This window comes from Perca fluviatilis, chromosome 15 (assembly GCF_010015445.1).
Source record: "Perca fluviatilis chromosome 15, GENO_Pfluv_1.0, whole genome shotgun sequence".
Lineage (NCBI taxonomy): Eukaryota > Metazoa > Chordata > Actinopteri > Perciformes > Percidae > Perca > Perca fluviatilis.
In genome coordinates this window covers 12,938,665-12,954,614 of record NC_053126.1, presented here as the reverse complement: position 1 = coordinate 12,954,614, position 15,950 = coordinate 12,938,665, and the positions used below count along the sequence as shown (strand labels likewise).

The 15,950-nt window shown below is 44.4% G+C and overlaps 1 protein-coding gene across 2 annotated transcripts; it reads right to left on the bottom strand.

The window, feature by feature from the left end:
- Positions 1–2,376: 2,376 nt before the first annotated feature.
- gprc5ba (G protein-coupled receptor, class C, group 5, member Ba) lies at positions 2,377–15,931 on the bottom strand. Of its 2 annotated transcripts, none has more exons than XM_039825069.1 (4): positions 15,152–15,931; positions 6,389–7,414; positions 6,013–6,158; positions 2,377–4,630 (listed from the first exon to the last, which is right to left on the bottom strand). In XM_039825069.1, exons 2-4 carry the CDS (start codon positions 7,410–7,412, stop codon positions 4,586–4,588), a joined length of 1,215 nt encoding a protein of 404 aa, XP_039681003.1. In that variant the 5' UTR covers positions 7,413–7,414; positions 15,152–15,931; the 3' UTR covers positions 2,377–4,585. The 2 variants fall into 2 exon arrangements, with proteins under 2 accessions (XP_039681003.1, XP_039681004.1); XM_039825070.1 differs by having other exon boundaries at positions 6,037–6,158; positions 15,152–15,930.
- Between the last annotated feature and the right edge of the window lie 19 nt (positions 15,932–15,950).

Sequence of the window (15,950 nt, the reverse complement as noted above, 5' to 3'; positions counted from 1 at the left end):
GATTCCAGGCTCAAGGTGGAAGTGTAGAATACGACTGTGTTTACGTAGAGTGTATTCCTGTGTGGGCTAGGAATACACTAGTATTAACTAAGTGACAATGAAATGTTCTTAGATGTAAACACTATGCCACAAACATGGTTCAAACCCCTAAAACATGTAGAATGTAATAGGCCTAAATTAAAGGCAGTTGATCATATTTCTAGGGTGTTCAAAGTATATATGAACTACAGACTTTGGTCTAAAAAATAAAACCCAGTAGAATTGCTACATGGCCTATAAGCTTGAAGGGAAAACATACAGCTAGAATCCTACATAAATCATACAACTTCTTTCAGAAAAAAACACTCGTTAAGCTTGTTAACTTGTTTGCAAGCTTATTTACACATCCAGGAGTTACGGAGCAACATTATCTTTTATTTGGTGAATGTTCGTCCAATATTCACTCTCTTTCAGCTCAGATTTGTGGTCTCTAACTCCTGAGGGAGATATCTGGCTCTTTCGCTACTAAATGCTCCACTATGTTCAGCTGTAGTCGCTAACCATGTCTATATGGTGAACAGGTCATGTACAATGATTTTTCAGAGCTTACTAAAATGAGGATTTAACATGACGTCAATGGGTCATGGACTAAGGTCTGTAAAACTTGGCTAATTTCAAAATGACATTTGTCTTTTGGTTTCACATGGGACATGGAGCCCAGTCTCCTGAGTGAAAGTACTGTGTTTGTATAATCATTCCACTACCCCAACCTGCTTCATTATGCGGAATTTGGCACCACCGCACTTTCTCGCGATCATTTCTCTCTCTCGTCTTGGCAACAAGAAATGCAATTGTCGGTCACTATGAGCTGCTTACATAATCGATGCACGCGGTCGTTTTTTGTGGTGAGGACGGCTGTTTATCCAACAAAGAGCAGTGACAAGTTTATTGTTCAAATGTAACATGTCCCACTTTGTACATATATTAGTCCTAAATAACCTAATTAACGGGATCCTTATAAAATTTTTATAAATTGTGCGTTTCTGTGAAGAAAAGAAAATGCTACGATATTTCATCTGGTTTTTAAACTGTCAAATAACTCTTATTTCAACACTCGTCAGAATAATCACTACCTTACTACCTGGAATGAAAAAAACACCACATCCAATTAAAAGTTAACTACAAACATTACACTTTTATTTACCTTATTTTTTTCCTGATTCAGTTACAGAAACGAGAGTTACCTGTTTTTTTTATTTTATTTTTCTAATCAGGGGAATCAAGTTCTATACATAGGCATGCTGCGTCACTGCACAGTCACAGCTGTGAAAACCAATATCACCCCTGTCAGCTGCCCCAATGGAACAGTCTGAAGGCAAGACAAATCAGGAGAGGACAGGCAAGGAAATGTCAAACCTGGGGAGGATGGGTGTTCAGTGGGCTGCCCAGGGATGACAAACTTAACATATAGAAGTTTTGTGCAAATTTCACCACAGTCTATTTGATTTCAAACACAGAGACGATATCAGTCAGAAGATTCTCTTTTTTTTTTCTTTTCTTGAGTCTTCAAACTAACAAAGGAAGTTATTATTAGGTCCAGTGATGATGGCATTTTGTTCCTTTTTGGGGAATCATTCTATTTTGGACCATGCTCTCCCAACTTTAATCTCTTTGCTTCTCAAGAGCCAGCTCTCTTTTTGTGTTTAAGAAAGCACAGACATTTAGTGTGTCATCTGATATACACTGAAATTATGATTGCTGTCACACGACCTTTACATAAATAGTTAGTATTCAAAAGTACGTCTGAGAAAGGTCTTACATGTAGAAATGGTGATAAGCATGCACAGATAGGTAGTCGACAAGTGCAAAATCTACAAAGTCATGTTATTATTGTTTTTTTTTGTTTTTTTTGTACTCCACATTAAGTTAAAACTTCGCAAGAACTGAAACGTCCCCCCTCCGCTCTGAGTGTTGAGAGTTTGTCTCATTACCGCTGACCATCCAAAACCCCGAGGACAGTTCTTCTTCATGGGCTACAACGCACGCATCTGGGGGCCCGTAGCCTGTTTCTGACCAGGGTTGGCCCAAACAGAGCCTGACGTAGCAGGACACGCTCTCTTTGGGCACTGAGCTGGCCTGCTGGTACCAGTCCTATTTTAAAATAGCCAGTGACATAAACATACAGCAGCAGTCATTGGGTTGACGCTTTGGCTTTTCTCAGTTGAGGGTTGATTTAAGACCAGGGGTCACCAAAGTGACGTCTCTTGGGGGGGGGGAGATTCACTATTTTTTTTATTTTTTAAATTAACCCTAAAGTATCTCCGTATACGTCATAGTTTACTGCATGAAGTGCCAAAATTATTCACAGCCATTGTCATTTTTTTCTGAAAAAATAAGTATGTTTGTATCCCTGTAACTTTTACAGCAAAGAGAGGACCACTTTCTTGACTGAGAAATACTGCGTGGGAGGTACAATCGACGTAAATCCCTTTGAATGACAATGTATATCATTTACTTGAACATTAATTAAACAAACAAAAATAAAAGCGTTGGCAAAATCATTTCCAAAATACTAGTTTGAAAATAAAAGACACCAGCAAGGGAGAAATAAAAGCATAATGTAACAACAAGCAAACATATGAACAACAAAGCAAACCAGTAAAAAAAAAAAGAAAATCCCCAGATAAAAACAGTTTGCAGTAGTCAGTTCTCCAGTGGGTCATATGACACATGATCTCTAAACTTAGGCTACAGTTTAATAAAAAAAAAAAAAAAGTAAACAAGCAAGCAAAGCTTTACAGCACTACTATGTACACAGCTTCTCGGGTGAAGTGAGAGAGAGCTGGTGTTGTGATGAAGGGAAAGGGCGTGGAACAGGGACTCCAGTGAAACGAGAGTCCTTCTTGGCACAGGGCTACACTTGAGGTATAGCCGACCACTGGGAGGCAGGAGGAGGAGGAGGGAGAGACGCTTCACCAGATAAAGAAGACAGCAGACAGAGCAGCATGGCCGCCTGCACATCACGCACAAACACACAGACTGACCAGGGAGCCATTTTCTCACACAGATCGCGCACTGTAACATATTAGACTTACCTCGGGACCGTCACTCGCTATCTCCTTCCTCCTCGCTCGCTCCTATCCCCCTTATTCCTCCACTTATATTTGATCTCCCTCTCTCTACCTTGCACTGTAAATCTGATCTTTCTAAGGCTCTAGGATATCTCCACACACCAGCCACAGCTCTATCTATAGCCTGTCACTCACAGGTTTGACCACTGTATCTGTATCCGTGTTTGTTCCTGTGGGTCTGCGATGCACTGGGAAGTTGTGTGGAGGAATATTTAGCACCAGAAAGCAACCTTGACTTTTGAATCCCCCGTCAACCTCAGACACTCATAAAATCACAAGTACGCACACATGAACACAGATAGAGGAGCTGAGTAAAGGAGAACGTTTCATTTCCTCGCTCCGTTTCCTGCTGATATAAAGTGACAGTTTCTCCTGGCTTGTTTAAAACGCCAGTGGCCACCGGAGATGTGTGAGAGCAGCACACAGCAGTCTGACCTAGATTCATGGAGCGGTGCCGCCCCACCAATGATTGACGCCCTCCATGTCCAATCAGAATCCACTTTTCTCCATTGTATCTAACAGCAGGTCATTAGCAGCTTGTGATCCCTCTGTCCAGGTGCTCCAGGCTGCTTTTGCTGCGTTTCGTGGTCACTGGGAACGTCTTTACCGACCGCAGTTCAGGCTTCACAGTTTGTTTCACACAAGTGTCCATGCAGGTGGGAGGATGAGGCAAGGTGAGAAGAGTTATGTGTTATATTCACAGACGGTGCAGTAATACCGGAAACCGAGATAGACAGGGAGGAAGAAGCGTTCATGGAGGGGTAACAGTCTGGAGGGATGAGGTTTATCGAAGCGGTGAAGTTGAGATGTAGGGAATACACACACACTTTTTTTTTTTTTTTTCTCTCATATACTCTACATACACACCCACAGAGGCTGGATTTTTTTAAGTGGGCGGTGCTCGAGCTGTACAGTTGCCCATGTGCTCTGTCTTCACCTACACTGTGGATGGATGGAGGACAGAGCCAAATGTTCCCACGTGAGCGCCAGCATTGTGAGGAGCAGCAGAAAAGACATCCTGACTGACAGGAAGAGAGATAGAGCAGGAAAAGGCGATAGATTTCACAGTTTTTCAAGGATGCTAACAGTGCTGTATAGTCTCAGGGGAGCAAATCAAAGGGAAAATAATACTGAATGTTGACATTTTCGGATCTGAGTCAGCGTGCGTTTTGTATTGCTACTTGCTGGTCACATATTGAGTTTTTGAACCCTTCTATAGAGATTTGTGAGCTAGAAGAGCTTTAGCTCTGTCCTCCACACCCTACTCTCTCTCTCAGTCTCACACACACTCATACAATAGTTGATTGGCACACAGTCAGTATTTAAGTCTGTACACAGAGTTGAAGGGCCCTGTTGGCATCCATGTTTTAAGTCCAATTCAACAAGGCAGGCCCCTCGTCCCGGATCCCTCCCTCCTCACCCTCTCCATCCTCTTCTTCATTTTCTACCACACATCTTCTTTCCAATCCTCTCACTCACCACAGCTGCCTCCCCGTGTAGGTTGGAGGGGCAGAGGGCACCTGTAGAAAGAAACACTTGGTTTGTAAATGATAAACAATTTAGATACCATAATACTGTATATTCACTCATGCATCTTTACACACATGCATACAGCTGCATACTGTATGTCCCATTTACACATTTTACTCAAGCATGTCAACGAACCCACCTGTGCTTTAGGCCAAAATACATCTCTGACTGTCTACTTTAACATAAGCCCTCTAATGTCATCTGGTAGCTGTCTAACTGATTTTATGGCAAATCACAGAGAAGCAGCATTTACTTAATTGTGCTCTACAAAGCTAGAACAAACCTCCAGAAGGTGTGAGATCTGGCTCACCTCTGATTATCTTTAAATCATTATTTTATGCTCTCCATTCCTTTTAATTTTGGGAACTAAGCATGTTCATTAGCTTAGAAGATCGATACCACTCTCCTTTATGCTTAGTTAAGTGAACTTCTGCTTAATATTTACCATAGAGGCAAGAAAGTGGTATCAATCTTCTCATCTAACTCTGCAACTCTGCAACTGCAATAAAGCAAATAAATGTATTTCCTGAAATGTCAAACTATTCAGTTAACTCAATCTTACACATTTAGACCATTATCCATCTTGCACCTGGATCCTACACTTTCTTCTATTTAATTCTGTGCTTTCATCTTCTAAATGTCTTTTCCTTTTAAAATGCTATGTTAAAAGCTGAATTTCTCATTTAATATATTGTATGCCCTATGCAAATCATTTCCCTTTGAGCAGGTTACGAAGCATGCAATATAAATAAAATGTCTGTAAAATGAATGCACTAAAACACTGATTATATTTCATGCAGAGCAGCTTCTCAAGGAGAAGCCTCTGTGTTCCCATTGTCGGTTAAATTAGCACGCCAAAAATCTCTAGGAATAGTGGATACAAATTTAGTCAGTAGAGAGTGTTGTTTCAGCATTTTCGCCTCCAGTGGTGTGTTGTGCTGTTGCGTGGCGGGCTTAATTTATAACACAGTGGCCGGAAATAAGTGCACCTGTGCCAGCCAGAGTGCCCATTCATCCTGCATAACGAAGGGTGTGACAGGCCTGACACAGTCGCATCACTCAGTGAGCAGATAGCATCGCGGCTTATTCACACACACAGGAGCACATGGAAGCTCTCTCGCACTCACCCACACACAAATCAATGTCAGATGAGTGACCATTTGTGACAAAACCATCCATGCTTGTGTCCACAAAATACAACACGCACAGTCACATGACCATGCATCCAACAAACTGATAATGCACACACACACACACATACTCACACCTCTCCCTCATTCCTGTGCAATGACGTACGGTCTGGAACGCACAAATGTGCATGCAGTCTTGCCGGCGTGGTCGAATGAGAAAGCGGCGTGTAAGCGGCGTGTACCTGTGACTGGGAGGCTGTACTCACCGCTCCCCCGTTCAGGATCATGGTCATCTCGGTGGGTTGGTAGACGTTGCTGCGGAAAGGAGCGCTGGGTCTGGCGGCGGTGTTGGTGTTGTGTTGCCCAGCACCACCACCGGTCCTCAATCCTGGCATGAAATAGACAGAGAGGCGAACAGAGATAACTTACTGTGACTCACCATTTCACTGTCTCTCATGAAGAAAGAGACCCAGAGAAAACAGAAATTTCCTCCTGTGCTTATTTCTAGCCACGCATGCAAATACTTGTGTTCTATTACTCACTTTGGCCTACATTCTACCTACAGCCTGTCCGCACATATTACGCCTGTCTGCTGAAGAATATTGGATTGTACTGCACCTGCTGTGTTCTCATCGTTGTATCCGTAGCCCTGGTTCTCCACAAACTGCCTGTGTGAGAGAGGGATGTCTTCGTCGAAGCTGGTCTCCCTCATCCGTGTCGAGTTCTGGGAGGTGTCAAAGTAATCTGGGGCAGTGGGCTGTGGAGGGGGTCTCAGGCAGATGTGGGATTCAGGAATGGCATGGAAGATCAGTAGCAGCCAGCCCTGAGCCACTAAAGCAATGGCCAGTGCCGGGTCATTCCAGTCCGGGGACCTCCCCAGCCAGGCGTTGCCGTACAGATAGAAGCCCACCCAGGCCACCCACAGCAGCAGCGACAGCAGGCAGGTCACCAGCAGCCAGATGGCATTGCAGCGCCACTGATGTGTCTTCCCGCACAGGGCCAGAGAGGCGGCAGTCAGCGCGGCTAGTAGGAGGGCTAGCACGTAGCTGCAGGCTAGTGAGAAGTCCAGTGGCAGGTACTGACAGGCAGCACGTCCCTCCCTCAGCACGGTGAGAAGTAGCCACTCGGCGGCGATGATGCCCTGCACGGCACTCAAACCCAGCGCGAGGCCTGTAAGGGCACAGCCACCAGGGCTCCGGCGCTCACGGCCAATCCTGCGCAGGCGCACACCCTGCACTAGCAAACAGGAGAAGCAGATGGCAAACAGGAGACCCCACAGGGCCCTGCGGAGCAAACATAAAGATTCATCCTGCTCGATCAGGTAAGCAAAGCTCAGGCTGAACAAGCCGAGGATGCCGAGGAGCAGCAGGAGGATGGGTCCCACGCCGCTGCGCTTCTCAGCTTCACTGATGTGGTGTAAGCGGCACAGCAGGACTAAGGCTAGCAAGATGGCAGTCAGCACCCCACCGGCAGCCACCGACTCGACAGCCACACCCCATATGGAGTCCAGGTCACAGAGGAGGGTGTAGGGACGGACGAGGCCCCAGCCGCAGCCTCGTGGGAGAGGCTCAGAGGCCTCAGAGAGTCCGGTGGCACGATGAGCGACAGTCAGCAGCAGCAGGAGGACCGGGAGGAACGCCATCCCTGAGAGATCAACAGACCAGAAGATAGAGAGAGATGAAGGAGGAAAGACAGAGAATAGAGATAGTCAAAGGATTGGAGAGAGAAAGAGAGTGAGTCATTCTTATCATAAATGCAACAGAGCTGAGCATTCAGTCATTCCCACAGTAATCATCTGCCTGTGAGTGACAATACAAACAATCAACCACTGCTGTGTTTTAGAGAGGAAACAAAGGACAGTAGATAATGCAGGGTGAATGACTGAAGCCTTTCCAAACGCACAAAAACACACACATTCTGTTTTACCAATTGTAGCATATAGCCTCTTTATATACCTCTTTTAAAAGCTTTAAGGTTTAATTTTTGCCGTAAACATTGCAGAAAAATACCTGCATACCCAGAAAATCCCAGAAAAGCTGCCTTCAGTTTATTCACAGGGAAGTGAGGTCAGAGTCACAGCATCTACAGTGCTTCTGAGCATAGTTTTAGGTGTATTAGTGTATTTGTCCAGTCTTGTCCAGTGAACCAACTGCTGGAGCACTGACATCATCATGCATATTTTTATGAAGAAGAAAAAAAACGAGATACATAGAAGGGAAGTAGTAGCGCACAAGCAGTTCTACTCACTATCAGGCATCTGAGGGCATCTAGCAAGACGTGAGACAATGCATAATACACTGCGCACAAACACACAGCGCCTCGAGCACAAGTACAAACACTCAAGTGCTTTAGTTACCCGGTGAAAAAGAAACAGCTCTCGGTGAGCGAAATCAATGCTGTCTCAGTCTACTTATTCTTTTATTCATCACAACTGTCAAACAGCCGCATACATGCACTCACGCACGCACACAAACACACACATTATTTCGTTTCATTGAGGTCTTTGCGGGGATGATGAGTGCTGTCGTTTCACCTGACGAGCTGTGTGTTTTTTGAGAGGTGAATCTGTATTTTAAAAGCCACCACGAAGACACAGACACAGCACGTCGATCTGCCAGGTTACTGTCAACCGTCTCTCCACTACAACGCTAAGCTTTCAGAAATTCTTTCCAAGTTGGCTCATACATTAATGTGTCAAACAGTCTGCTCTTACAAAGAACACGCACACTTTTCTAGCCGCTCCATGCTTGAAGCTATACTTTGGATTGTTTATTTCAACTGTAGTTTTGACATAACAAAAAATCTCCCGGGATCTACAAATAGACTGTGCCACAATATTTACATACCCCATAAAGGACACTGGATATCCCCAGCTTCATGTTCTCTCTCCATGCCAGTAAGTCGGGGAGAGTTACATGGTTGGGCCGTCATGGGGAGAGTGGTGGATTTAAATACACACCAGCCAGGGTTACAGGTCACACACAGTCCTTCCAGCATGTAGCGTATTAAGTACTGTACTTGAGCACACATCTGAGGTACTTGTACTTTACTTGAGGAGTAAGAATTTAGAGCTGAAATGGTTAGTTTAATCAATGTATTAGTCAATAGACAGAAAGTTGAAACTGTTTTTATAAGTCATTGTAGATTAAGTCATTGTTCAAGCAAAAAAGCCTAACATTTCATGATCCCAGCTTCACAAAATTGAGATTTTACCGCTGTCTGAAGTTACATTAAACTGAATAAGTTTAGTCATTACAGACAAACCAAGCATTTTGAAGATGTCACTTGGTGCTCTTATGGTGAATTATTACAAACCAAACAATCAATCAATTGAGAAAATAATCAGCGTATTAATCCATAATGAAAATAATAATTAGTTGTTGCCCTATATACAATTTTTTCAAAATAGCTCAACCAACTACAACAGCAAAATGCTGCGTGCACATGTATGAGTAATAATCTAAAGATATAACTGTCACAGCCATTCTTCTGCATTGAGTACATTTAATACTTTAAGGACATGTTCCTAATTATGCTTACATAGGTTACTTAGGTAACATTTTGAATGCAGGACTTATATCTAATGGAGTATTTTTTACAATTTTTCCATCCTTCCACAAATTCCCACATACACACAAGACACAAACATGTACACACAGATATTGCCTCCATCGCTGCTCCATCCATTTATTTACAAGCTTTTGATGTCTGTCCTAATATCCATATAAAAAAGGATATTTTTAAGGCAGTGATTGTTTACAACTTGTGAAATATCATTATTTATTTCTGAGACCCCAGAGGGCATTACAGTGAAAGATGCATGTGTGCATATGTGTGTTTGTGCATATTCATTTGCTTAGAGCCTTTTCATGTATCCTTCAGAGATTTACACCCTCCAAATTCCTCTTTGCACCTCCTCATTACCAAAATTCTTCCCTGCCCCGTTTCCTGCCGTTATTTCAGCCTGTTGTTTCCGGGCTGTTGTCTCCTTCCCGCCCTGTTGCAGAAGCTCACTGCCGCTGTTTATTATTGGTCTACATTAACATCAATCAGTGCTTATAAAGGGATGAGTCACCAAAACACACAGACAGACACAAACACAGTGCTGGAGCTTTTTACACACACAAACACCCTCCTGCACAAGTGGCAGAAAAACAGACACACTCCTTATGCTTTCTTTTCAACATCATGTTGTTTTTGTAGCGATAACCATGGTTACGCCCCCCAACTCTAAATAAAACAAAAGGGACAGAAGACAAAGAGAGAGGCTCACTCAACCTCAACCAGCCGAGCAGACTGCTCCTCCTCTGTCTTTTTTTTTGTGGTACTTTTCTTCTCTGTCTTCTTTGTCACACTTCCTAATGACAGAGCCTGTGAAGCCACACAGTCCAGACAAGAGACACAGAGACTGGAGCTTGTGCACACTAGTTAGTGACCACTTTTTCATTCACTCACCCAGTCACTACCTCTTGCACAGATGGTTGCCCTGGCTGCTTTTTTAATGGGACTTGGCAGACTAGTGAGCTGAAGGATGCACACAGAGGGCCACATACACACGCACAAACACACACACACACACACACACACACACACACACACACACACACACACACACACGCAAAATAACCAATGCTCCTGCAGACATGCACAACACACAGTACATAACACACACCTACTGCACACGTGCCACACACTTGAGTCCTCTTCCCTGCTTCTCACTAATATGAGTCATGTGCAGAGAGAGAAAGAGAGACCTTCTGCTTTGTGCAGCACAGAAGAGGCTGCCGCTGTCTTATCCTCCTCTGTCCTCCCCTCCCTGCCATCTTTCTAGACGTGTATCTCTCTGTCACTCCCGCTCCGTGCAGCCATTTTTGTCCTTCCCTCCATTTAAAATCCTCTATTCTGTTAGATTTCAATGCCACCTCTCCTCAAGAGCAGCCAGACCGCTCTCATCTCTCTGCTACATTTGAAGATGTGCTGTGAAAGATTTGCCTCACACACATCCTCTCCCCACATTTTCCCCTTCTTTTCAAACCCCACCATCTAATCCCAAACACACCCCTCTTCCTACCATTTTGGCTTCTCCTTCTTCCCTCCTTGTGCCCCTTCCTCCTCCTTCCTCCCCTCCCTTCCCCATGCCTTTATTCTTGCTGTGTATCTTATGTAACTGGGAAAGGATCCAGCTCCTGCCAGTTCTGCTGCATGGCTGCTGTTTCTCAGGCATCATCTTCCTCAGTGCCAAGCAGCCTGCTGGTACTCAGAAGTCCATCTTAGTTTTCTATTCTGCAGCGGGGTCACATGCATTAATGCTGCACGTGTCTCACTCACACACACACACACACACACACACACACACACACACACACACACACACACACACACACACACACACACACACACACACACACACACACAGGCTGACATAATGCCCATGTGTGCTGGCTCTATTTGCATGTAAATATAACTTGCTGCTTGGTGGCATGTATTATGCATCTGTGTATGAAGGCACCACATTCTCACACAAACCTGAATGTGACAAGTATGCATCATGCATTCCTTATACACACAACAGGAATACAGGCGTGAGAGTGCAAATGTGCAGAACTGCAGTCCTTCAAATCTGCTCCAGGCTGGATAGGCAGAGATGGGGGAATCTAGCGAGCCGTCCTGTACAATTACCTCCTCCTATAATTATCAGACATAGCACACAAGCAGATGCTGTCTAATTACCGTGGTGATAATTGGGATGATTATTGCATTTTGACGACTCGCTTCAAATCTCTTTTTTTTTTTCTACTACTTTTGTTTTGTTCAGCCTTCTGACGGAGAAAATGTATGCGAGTCTTTATGAGTGTGTAGGTGTATTGGCTGGTAACACACTGATCCAGCTGTTGAGGTGAGCAGGTCATTGTGCTGGCATCTGCTTTCTGGTAACGCCGCAGCCTTATCCACCGTCTTCTCTAGCACTAACAGACCTTTCCTTTTCTGACAGCGCATACATTTACATCTTACATCAGTGGCTGGGATTACATAAGGCCTTAGATATCAGTCATGTTATATTAACCCAGGCTGTCTGGATGTTCTGTCTCACTGTATGAGATTTACTTTGGATTAAAAACACATCTGCGCTTCAAAATAAGATTGTATGCTCTGTAAGATAGGTTTGTCATTGGAGGCATCTCATACTGGTCTTTTATCAGTTGTTGCTTCTCTCTTAAAATCTCTTGACCTTCTCTTGTGTCTTGAGTGACAATAATTGACTTGAAGTTGTTCCTAGAGTTGGAGTCTGGCCTGAAACATTGTCCAGAATGGAGAAAGAATGGAGGAAATGAGTACCAATAAGGACCTGTCATACCGAAGGTCCTAGATATTATACACACACATATATATCTTTCTTCTTCTTTGATTCGTCTTTTCTTTTGACCAGCTGGTTAGCTGGCAAATCTCTTTCTTGCTTCCTATACATGCATTTCTGAAGTCACCAAGCTGGCATTTTAATATTTATCCTCACTGCAGTTTTGGAGAAGCTCCATTTGAAAAAGCGCTTAATGTGGACATACTCTTAGCTAGAATGCTCATCCACAATAGATAGGAGTTCTCTCTTTCTCACTCAAGGATACTTTGACAGGACGCATGGTTGATGTAATCCCTGAACTTTTGACTTTGCAGAGATGGCCTTCCTTACCAATTGTGCACTCAGTCAGAGGCCTCCTACTCAGAAAATTGCAAAAGCACGGCCAAATTACAAGCGATTTCCAAGTCGGCGTTTTGAGAAACATATCTGTTGCAAGTTTGCTGAAGTAAACAGACCTGACATCACAGCTACACAGCAGCACGTACTGTGAACCTTGAATTCAAGTTTCCTGTGCATAGATAGAGACGAATGCATTTAGCTCCCCACTGAAAACTCATCCAATGTCCTACTTCAAATAAAATGCACAATAACCATGAATTACTTTGCACGATCTGATCCGTCTGACTTTGTCTCCAATCTCTCCACATCTGTAACCCTCCAGAGCGACGTCATCAATCCCTTGTGTGGCAGATAAAAATGGGATGAAAAGGGGGACGCAGAAGAAGAAGGAGGGGGAGCGATGCGGTAGACATCAAGGTATGACGTATTGGTGTGCTAAAATATTAAAAAAGGAGTTAGCAAGGACAAGTTTGAACAAAAAATAGACTTGCAGATGACAGGAGAAGCAGGGCTAAGAGGAAAGGCATATTGAATGGTGAGACTGAAAAAGTGGTAGTCCATTCACTGCACCAGCCTCCTAGGTGTCACCATGAGGAAACTGACAGTGGAAGTATTTTCCCCCAGCCTCTTCAGACCTCCAAGGCCATCCTAATTAGCCCTCATTACTATGTGACTGTGCTCACAGCGAGACCATATGCTAATTGACTTAACAATTAACAGCGCCAGCGCCTTACACCCCTCCCTCTGCTCCCTTTTCTTCTTCCTGCTCCTCTTCCTACATCAACAACCGATGCGGTGTCATGATGTGAAGGCATCCCAAACCTAAAAATGAAACCTGAAACTGAGCTGCAGACCTCCGGTGTCATATGTTCTGCTTCTATGTGATATAATAAATATAGATAGATGAATGGGGTGTGTGGTTGAGGGGATGGGGGGGTTGATCACAGGAGCCCAGAGAGGTCAGATTTGGCTAGAGAGTGTGATAGTGATCAGAGGAGCAGGAGAAACCAGGAACAGGCGGATGTGCAAAGGAAGAATTGGAGCGAGCCTCGTTCCTGGAGTGTTTGTGTGTGTGTGTGTGTGTAAGGGGAGGAGGGGTTGGTGCGTGAACAGAAATCCAGCTCATACACTCAGCTGTGTCATGTGTACATAAAGAGGCCACACACACACACACACACACACACACACACACACACACACACACACACACACACACACACACACACACACACACACACAATCATCCAAACAAGGTACATATGGCATCAGCCCCGAGGAGATACTGTAGCATCCTCTTTTCCCATGAGGAAGCTAACTAACTCATGGAAGCGCAGCCTGAGAATAAACAGCTCCACTCTGCTGAATATTGATTAATGATGGAAAACAGAATAATTCAAAATAGGCCCCGGAGCTTTCTGAGAACACAAATACTGCACTGACAGAGGCTCGAGGCTCATGTATCATCCATCTATTGACCAACAGAAAGTCAATACATGCATTGACTTCAATTTCCATATAACTCCCTTAGTCTAATGCGACTCAAGTGGCCATTTAAGTGCAATTTCTTGCCAAAGTTAGACAACAAGCCTTTTGTTTATGAAGCCAGCGTGGGAGTCAGGGGAGATTCTAGGATCATACCTTTAGGGGGGCTCAGCCCCTAATGAGAATGTGACACAGGTACAGTGCCTTGCAAAAGTGTTAAATATGCTAAATCAGTAATTTCATTAGCCAATAATCTCTGAGCTAGCTACGGAACAACAACGTCAGCTAACATTTTTACCTTAACCTAACTAACTAAACCCTTTTTAGGGGGGCTTGAGCCAAAAATCGCCCATGGTGGGAGTGACACGTCTCCTAAAGGGGACACTCTTGGTTTTAGCTGACCTAAGGAGCAGCTTAATGCAAACACACATTTGGAGAATGCTCTTTTTTCTTTCTTTTTTCAGCACCCCCCATCTCTTAACAATATCGGTCACATGGGGAGGGTCCCTGGGGGTTCCAGAAGAGTGTGTTTGTTTGAGGGAGCAGCAGTAAGACCTTTGTTACTGAGGTGTGTGTGTTTGTGTTTGTGTTTATGCGTGTTCAAAATGACATCTAACCTTTTAACTAAAGAATGGAGGAGTGATCCTAAAATATCCCCATGTATTGTGGGGTGAAAATGGAGATGCAGCTAAAGAAACCAACGTTTTTATCCTTATGAGAAAAAAATGTGCCACAGCTAATCAGTCCTTAAATATCACACAGGTCAAAGCCCTTCATGTCTTTAGTTAAGCTTACAATGGTTTTAGCAAATGCCCTTTGAGGTCAAGGCCATATGTGCCAATCCCTGTGTGTAAATGTACATTTCTGCAGCATGCCCTGTGTATAAATTTACATGTATGTCTACAATACCGCATGCCCTTTCTGCTTCACACACCTATGCATTTGGTGCATCGACATCGCATTTCTCCCCGGGCTGTCAGTGATTCAACTTCCACCTCAGTGGTAATAAGCCCCGAAACAGCCTTATTACAACACAACCCGAGAGATGCATTCAAATAAACCGAGATCCCCTGTGGGTACAGATAAAATACGCCTACCCACTGAATATATATCACGCACAAGCATCTCCACAAGGATATCCCACTCCCCTACCCCCATTCTTATTAATCAATAACCATATGGGCTACGTGGTAAGCAGCACGTACCTCAATTGATGTAAACAAATCCGATCGAGGACGAAGGCAGAAGCACCGGTTTCAGGTTTGATGCGAGACTGGGGGAGTAAAAATGTCACATTTCGGAACGAGCTCCGCTCTCTGTGTTTGCGTATTCTCTCTCCATCCACATGGGCTCGTACGCGATCAGCCCAGATGATTCCTCCTGCTCCAGCTTTTAAACCAGAGGCACCCGATTATTCAGCCCGTGTCTGTTGTCCACAGAGGCAGAATGGGCATGGACGAAACACACTGGGGGTGTCAGGATTCAAATGTGGAAGAGATTTTTTATGGTTTCCCCCTTAAATCCTTTGTTCAGCGGTGCTCATCTTTGACTTTCACTGCACCACGAAACGAGCATTCATCAAAAATAAATAAAACACACAATAAGTCGAAATCCTGTGATGCACAGACACGGTGCCCCAAAGCCTGCCGGATCCCCTTCTCCTGCTAGTTCGCTGAATATGCCGCTGAATGTCCGGGGTGACACTCACTGCTCCCCGCTGCACTTCTCCCGACTGAATGCATCACCAAAACTGCGCTCCGCATAACGCGCGTAGCCTGATAATCCCTCTCTGCACACGCACACACGCTCACATAGGCTATAGCCTATACAAACAGAGAAGGTGACAGCTCTTCAGAGCCGCCACTGACTGCTCTCTGTCCTCCCTCCCTTTAACTGGTTTTACTCTCCGATAAATGAATTGGTGCCTGACAGGGGGACCACCTTAATACATCCTTTCTAGACGCACAGCGGTCTCACACACATGCGCGCATGCACACACACACA